This window comes from Prunus persica, chromosome G1, assembly GCF_000346465.2.
Source record: "Prunus persica cultivar Lovell chromosome G1, Prunus_persica_NCBIv2, whole genome shotgun sequence".
NCBI lineage: Eukaryota > Viridiplantae > Streptophyta > Magnoliopsida > Rosales > Rosaceae > Prunus > Prunus persica.
In genome coordinates, this window is record NC_034009.1 from 44,549,338 (window position 1) to 44,557,929 (window position 8,592).

At 36.1% G+C, this 8,592-nt stretch overlaps 1 protein-coding gene across 1 annotated transcript; it reads left to right on the top strand.

Annotated features, from left to right (window-relative positions):
* Positions 1,086-4,639, top strand: LOC18793583 (putative disease resistance protein RGA3). The gene is made up of 3 exons (XM_007221548.2): positions 1,086-4,028; positions 4,114-4,193; positions 4,448-4,639. Exons 1-2 carry the CDS (start codon positions 1,207-1,209, stop codon positions 4,121-4,123), a joined length of 2,832 nt encoding a protein of 943 aa, XP_007221610.2. The 5' UTR covers positions 1,086-1,206; the 3' UTR covers positions 4,124-4,193; positions 4,448-4,639.

The window sequence follows — 8,592 nt, forward strand, 5'->3', positions numbered from 1 at the left end:
TTTAGGAGTAGGTTTAGATGTAGGTTTAGATGTATGAATGAGGTCGTCTATTTATAGGAGCTTCGGGGCTAGAGTTTCGTAGAGAATATGCTGAGTTTATTCTCTACCCAAGTTCATAGGGATCGAGTCAGACTTGATTATATCTCTTTATTGAAGATAATATCTGATTTAATGATATTATCTTCTCTTTATTATGACAATATCTGAATTAATGATATTATCTTATTAAATAAAGATAATATCCTATTAATTAAGATATTTATCCTTATTAATTAATTGACCAGATAAACTGGTTCAATTAACTAAGTAAGAGATAATTTTCTTTTTCACGTAGTGTGCCGTGATTGGAGACGGAAATATTTGCTTCCACACTAACATCAAAAGACCCATAAATTTCAATTTTATCAATTTACAAATCTGATTAATTTAAATTTTTTTATTAAATTGATGGTTTAGTAAGACGTTAAGTGGTGATATGTCCATTGTGGGATCCACAAATCCCTACTAAAACTATAAGTAATTGTTTGCATATATGATATCATCATTTTTCTATGAAGAAGATTTTTCAAATGAGTATGAAAAGGTGCTTTTGATGTTTGTTTTGTTAAATCTCTGGAGTTAATTTTCAATTAGCTAGTATTAATAAATTCACTTACTTGTTATGCCACACGAGATTTGCTGTTTTGTTTAATCTGCATGCTTTGTTTGTTTCTCAAAAAATTTAATTCCCGAATCGAAAAGTGTCTAAGAGAAATTATTGCAAGAAGCAAATGATTGCGGTTATTGCAAGAAGCAAATTTTGCTAATTTCTTGTGTGTCCCCTCTATCTTAATCATCACAGCTGAGAAATATATATCTTGATTCATCTAAGACCCATCTTTTTTTTTTTTGTGGTTACATTAAAAGGGATCGTTAATAATAACTCAAGATTCCCCACCATCAACAATAAGCTAGAAAGGTCAACAAGTCGTTAATCTTGTCTTGTATGGTAAGGTCAAGAAAGACAGTCTGGCACACTCACCAGCCCCAAATTAAAATATAATGTCCCTGTTATGCATCTTAAAATTTGACTTGGAGTTTGCCGTGAAGACTTACTCAGCATATAAACTGGGCAGAAGAAAGGGAACATCACAACACAAACAATCATCCTCCAATCAGTTCTTGTTCATAAACACTGCTGTCAACCATTTTCTAAAGCTCAAAATAATGGCTGATGCCCTCATTTCCGTGCTGCTAGAACGTTTGGCCTCGACCACCTATGAATATATAGAAGGAGGGGTGAAACTTGTTTTGAACGTTAAGGAAGATGTTGAGACATTCACTCGGACTCTCCGAGTTATTCGAGCTGTGCTTGAGGATGCAGAGCAACGCCAAGTGACGGATCAAGCTGTCAAAATCTGGTTGGATGAGCTCAAAGATATATCCTACCAGATGGTGGATGTGCTGGATGAGTGGAACACAGACATTCTCAAACAACAAGTTGAGAAGCAAGAAAGCGAAGGTGATCCAAATGCTCTTGTTACAAAGAAGAAGGTACGTTTCTCTAGTTTCTCCCGTTGCTTTTGTTTTGGCAAAGTCAGTCGGGTGATTCTTCGCCGTGACATTGCTCTGAAAATAAAAGATCTGAATGATAAGTTAACTGAGATTTATGAGGAAAGAAAAAAGTACCAGTTTCTATGCAAAGAATTAGGCATTCAACAACTTCAACAACCTCAACGACCTCAAACTGCATCTTATGTCAATATGTCTGAGATATTTGGTCGTGAAAAGGAACAGAATATTTTGATAACAAAGTTGTTGGGTGATAGTAGTGAAGAAAAGGGGCTCCTTATCATCCCTATTGTAGGGATGGGAGGCATGGGAAAGACAACTCTGACCCAACTAGCCTATAATGATGACCGAGTCAAATCCCATTTTGATATGAGGCAATGGGTTTGTGTTTCAGACCCTTTTGATGAGATTAAGATTGCCAAAGCCATTATTGGTAAAGACGCCCCAAATTCAAATGAGTTGAATGAGGTGTTGCGGTGTATGTCTGGATCCATCCAGGACAAAAGGTTTCTCCTTGTCCTGGATGATGTATGGACCGATGATCGTGAAAAGTGGGAAAAATTAAAGGTACCATTAACGCAAAGTGGTGCTGAAGGCAGCAGAATATTGGTGACCACAAGAAAACGTGAGGTTGCTAAAATGATGAGAGCAACAACAAACATGATCAATCTGGGAGAGTTGAGTGATGAATATTGTTTGTCAATCTTCAATCACATGGCCTTTTCGGATAGGGATGTACACGAGTTTGGAGATATCAGTAAGGAAATTGTAAAGAAGTGTAAAGGTTTGCCTCTTGCTGCAAAGACTTTAGGGAGTCTCATGCAGAATAAGACAAAAATGGGAGAATGGAAAGAAGTTTTGAATAGCAAGATATGGGATCTAGAGAAGGTCGAGCAAGAAGTTTTCCAGCCCTTATTCCTAAGTTATTATGATTTGTCCCCAACAATTAAATGTTGCCTTTTATATTGTGCAACTTTTCCTAAGGATTACGAGTTTGAACGAGATGATTTGATTAAACTTTGGATGGCACAAGGTTATGTTAATTTGAGAGGGAATAAAGAAAAGAGAACAACGGGTGATGCAGTTTTTGATAATTTAGTGGCACGGTCTTTTTTCCAGGATTTCAAGAAAGATCGAGATAGTGGAACAATTACAGGTTGCAAAATGCATGATATTGTGCATGACTTTGTGCAATTTCTCACCAAAAATGAGTGTTTGATTGTGGATCACGCTGAGGGTGATACTAGTGAAACAAAGGTATCGGGTGATAAGGTTCGTCATTTTTCCTTGAGATATGTTCCTGAAGGTCCACTTCCACTTTCTATCTCATTTTACAATTGCAAAAATCTTCGCACTCTTGCAACTTTTAATTCAAGAATTACTACAATAGACCCAAATTTAATTTTACAATTAAAATGTCTTAGGACATTAAATTTGAGTCGTAATTTCATCAAAGAACTTCCAGAGGAGATTGGTGAATTGATACATTTGAGGCATATTGATTTATCTTTCAGTTGGCATTTGGAGAAATTACCAGACACTATTTGTGGTTTGTACAATTTGTCTACCTTGTGCCTTCGTTTTTGCCCTCAACTTAAAAAACTGCCTGAAAACATGGGAAACTTGATTAACTTAAAGCATCTTTATGTTGAGTGGTGTGAATATCTGAAGTCGTTGCCGAAAGGAATAGGGAGATTAACAAGTTTGCGAACACTAGATGCGTGTCCGTGTGGTGGCGACAACGATGAAGCATTCCAAATTGGGGATCTGAGAAAGTTGAACCTTGAGGGAAGTCTGAAAATACAACTTGTGGGTGATGCGACAGATAAGAGCGAGGTTGAGAAAGCACAATTGTGGGACAAAAAGCTATGTAAACTCATCGTTGATTTTGAAAGGCAGACGAACAGGAGTAGTAGGGTAGAAATACTGAATGCCTTACGACCACACCCAGATTTGGAATCTTTACAAATTTGGTATCATAATGGCACCACGTGGCCCAATTGGATTCCGTCTTTACGCAATTTGAGATTCCTTACTGTTGGTTGCGGGACACAATCTGAACTTTGGCCTCTTGGGAAATTGGAGTACCTTGAAAGACTGACCCTACACCGGATGAATCGAGTGAGAAAGATCGGTGTTGAATTTTTGGGATTAGAAGATCAAACCTCATTCAGAATCAGATCACCCCAAATATTATTCCCAAAATTGAAACAACTCCACTTTCACATGATGGAGATTTGGAAAGAGTGGGAAGGCATGGAAGAGTGGACGAAAGAGGATTCTGAAATTACAATCATGCCATGCCTTTCTGAGTTAAGAATTGAGGCTTGCGCATGGCTAAAAGTACTGCCAGACTTCCTCTTCAAAACACCACTGCAGACTCTTGAGATCATCGGATCTCAGAGACTTTCAGAGCATTACGATGGAGAGTGGGCCAAGATTTCTGCTACGAACCCTAACATCCGCATTTCCTCCAGGTAATTGAGCTCTAGCAATCTCTTATTTACGTACTTACGTATCAATTCCAACTATCATCATATTTGTTTCCTTCAAAATCTTCAGAGAATGGTGACTCGCTAGGCATATTTATGAAAAACATGTGCCTCCGCAGCATACGTAATCTTGACATGGTGACTCGCTAGGTATTTTTCTTCTTACTAAAACTATAAGTAATTGTTCTATGAAAGGTGCTTTGATGTTTGTTTTGTTAAATATCTGGAGTTAATTTTCAATTAGCTAGTATTAATAAATTCATTTACTTGTTATGCCACACCAGGTTTGCTGTTTTCTTTAATCTGCATGCTGTAGTTGTTTCACAAAAAATTTAATTCCTGAATTGAGAAATAATTGCAAGAAGCAAATTAATTGATCAACTAGGAATGTGTCATCATTTCAGGGACTCTATTGAAGCAAACAGAGTGATGTAAACCATCAAAAGTCAGCCTACGGAAGTTCCAATAATTGAAATTTTGATTATTTTCACCACTGCTTTGACAGAGACATGGTGAATTTGGAAGGTCAACTGAGCTTGACGATTGCCCTCATTATATTTAACTAATCTACTGGCTGGTGTATTGATCATTTGCAAAATTTCCTTTGTGTCATTAATTCGTAAAATGTACTCTGAGGAACTGGTGAATTTGGGTTTGCAATTTACGTTGGCTTTCTTAAGTTAGAAGGTGTGTTTTGTTTGCATTGGGCAACCTTGATTTGGTGTGTGTTCTTAAGTTAGAAAAGTCGTTAATATCGTTAACCTTGCCTTCAACAACTAATTCATAGAAGAAGAGGTAACTTGTTTTGAACGTGAAGAAACAAGTTGAACAATTCGTTGGCAATCTCAAAGCTATAAGCTGCGCGCGCTTGAGGATGCAGAGCAAATGCAAGCAACCAAGGCCAGTGTATACAACTTATTGCAACTTGAAATTAAGGTCTGAATGATAGGTTAACTGAGATTTATGAGGAAAGAAAAAAGTATCAGTTGTTGAATTTTAGTTTTTAGTTTTCATTTTTTCATGCGAGGGAGAATGGAAATGAGGATAAGATTGAGAGAGAGGATGAGAGAGGAGGATGGGATGGAGGAGTAACAAAAGTGAAGACAAAAACTTGAAAGTGAAAAAAATTTCAAAGAGATTTTAGTTTTCGAATTTTGTTTTCACTTTCACTACTCCTCCATCTTATCTTCCCTCTCAATCTCTCATATTTTAGCTCCTAGTCCACATACTACATGGATTTATCAGAAAGTAATTCACTTTCAAATTAATTCTTAATCATCAATTTTGAAAATGGAAAGAAGCAATTAGAGGGGAAGATGGTATGTTCTTTTCTACATCATATGAATAGTGAAATGCATTGAGTGTTTTATGATCTAACACCTGATAAACATATCTGCATTGATCTAAGACCTTATTTTAATACCACAAACACAATTTAATCATACTCCCTCTCCTGCTTTATTGCCTTGGTCATAGTAAGAAAAAGAAAAGAGCCATAAAAGAAGACAACAAGAATTTTTCATTTCATCCATGTAAACATTTGGATGATGTTTAGTCCAGCAAATTTAGCATAAATAAATTGGGTTAGTCTGTATTATTAATAAATATGTATTTTGTTTTATTAGTATTAGTGACAAGATACTGAGAGATGGCTAATTCGGCCAAAAAGCCCAAAAGGATGTCGATGGCCCATTAAGCCGAGAAGTTTGTTTTATGAGTACAAGAATTTTATAGTGAGGGCCTTTTATATGGCCCTTAGGTGATGCATTATAATGAAATTCCTACGCCCCAAGAACAATGTAAATAAAACTAATACAAACATATGAAATAACATAGTATTGTCCGATTCATGAGTCTCTTAATCATTTGATCAAATTGGTTAGCTATAGGATCAAATTAGTTAGTCCGATCGAATGATTAAGAGATAAGACATCATCTAAAAGCCATATATAAGGTTCTCACTATAGAATGACTCTTTCTAAATAACCCCGCAGCTCAAGAGATGGTCTCGTACCTAAGAGAGACTGTAACTAAGGCTCGTCAATGGGCCGGGCAGGGCTAGCCCGGCCTAAATTTAATGGGCTTGGGCCAGGCCGGGCCAGACTTTAAATAGGAGAGAGAAAATATTGGGCCCGATTGGGCCAATTTTTTTAGAAAATTCAAAGCCCACAACCTACACATGAGCCTGGCTTGAGAAAGCCCATCGGGCCGAGCCGAGCTAAGCCCAACGGGCCCTACTTCATTAAAAAAAAATCATAAACTTAATCATAAGAGCATTTTAGTCCAAATTTGAGATTAAACTCACTTAATTCCAATATTTTCACATCAAACCAAATTCATAAAGCATCCAATAAAGTCATACAACTTATAAGATTTTCCACAAAAATAATAAAACCAAGTATTATTTTTGAGGTTATTACATAATTAGATCGTAATACGTTTTAAGAAATAATTTTAAAAAATAATAAGTATCAAAAAATATTTTTTTTAAAAGGATGGTATGAATAAATATGCAAACATTTGATGATGTGTTCAAGAAAAGCATGATTATATTTGGTGGTACGACTATGTTTCGTGATATGATTATATTTGGTGATGTGATATGTTGTTCATCTTATTTATATATATATATAATTGTTGGATTAATAATTGACACAAATTAATGTGCTAATCATCCAATTATAAACTAGGAATGAGTAAATAAAAGTAAATAAATTGAAACAAATTATATATGTGATTTAAGTGATATAATCATAAACCTAAACTCTTATTTATACATAATTATATATGTATGCGGGCCTAACGGGTCGGACTTTTGTGGGCGGGCCGGGTCGGACTTTCTTGGGCTTAATTGGGCTGGGCTTCTGGGTCGGGTCGGGCTTCAGACACCCAAACCCAAGCCTAGCCGGGCTCAAGACGGGCCGGGCCATCTCAAAGCCCATAATGGGCCAGGTCGAGCTTTTTTTCGATGGGTCGGGCGGGCCTCCATCGGTCTATGAACTCGTGGACCAAATGATGAGGCCTAACTGTAACAAGGGAGTTATAAATTTATAATGAGGGGTTATAATAAAGTCATCTGGAATAGCTATCTGATCAATTATAGAGTTATTATTGGACAACTATTTAACGGCAGGGTTGAACGCATCAGTACATTGTTCACCCCTCAACATAAACCCCTAGTGCCTCCTTACTCATATGGTAAACCCAAACACATGGTACAAATTAGTACCCCCATTGACAAACTTTATTGGTCTGCCATTAGCTAAAAGCCACTTTGCCAAATAGTCCACATCTTGCCACCCGTACTATATATCTGGTGATAGACCATTGGAATGTCATACGGATCATGAGATAGAGAGAAAAAGAAAGAGAGAGAGAAAGAAAGAGGCCTTCCTCATCAGCTGGCTAGCGATATATTGTGGTCAAGCAGAATCTGCCTGTTCACGCGCAAACCGTACTTGGGTACGGTGAGGGGCGGTGCGACTGATTCAGTCAGTCAACTAAGAAATTTGTTTTTTTTCCTCCCATTGCATGCATGTTTCAAGGTTGTTGTTGGTGACAAAGGGCCATCTCTTTCCATGGATTGGATATGAAGAGAAGAGACAAACCAGCTGGCTGGCAGTCAAGCTTAGCTTGAGACAGCTGTTTTTGAAACTAGATGACTAAAAACAGTGAAGGCCTTGACCTACAAACCATGTTTTATAATATATTTATAGCTTCGTGTATTATTCTATGTTGTTAATTCACTCAAAAAATATATATGTATACACGTGTGTGCGTCTATGTTTCCATACCAAGTCTATTTCGTGTACTTTGTGTGTTGTGATGTGCTCACAACAGGTCCACTCATGCAAAGTTTTGACCTGTTTTTCTGGTCCCGAATCAAATGCAAAAGACTCATATCTCATATGATTGTGTACTATTTCTCTGTTAATTCAAAATTTTAAAAATTTAAAAAAAAACTAAAAGAGACTACTAAGAAAAGTGTATTGACACTAAGAGACTACTAAGTAAACTAATGAAGAATGGAGTCATAATTTCAAAATAGTTTGAGCTAAACTCACTTTACGAATAAATTTAAATAAGTTCAAAACTTTCGTAGAGTCGTGTTTATTTTTTGAAATACAAACTTTGCATGATTTTACATGATGAATAATAGTTCTGGCTGATAATATATATGAAAAACATCATACAATATAGACCTAACAAGTTCAATTATATTATTAGCATTCTAATTAATAAGACTTCAAATTAATTGGCGACTTAATCTGAAACCACCTTGATGTGTCATTTTATGATTTGAATAACCAAATTCTGATTGATAGTCAAGTAACATAAATATTCTCAATCAAACGAATAATTTTTCCATTATGATGATCATAGTACTATGCGTTATGTCGATATGGCGTTATCGAGCCACTCAAAATGTAGTAGCATTATACATTAGAAAAATATATAAAGACATCACTGGCTATACACATTACAATTTGACTAGATAAATAAAACTACAACGGCATGTCACGTTATAGAAAAATCATGTATACAATTA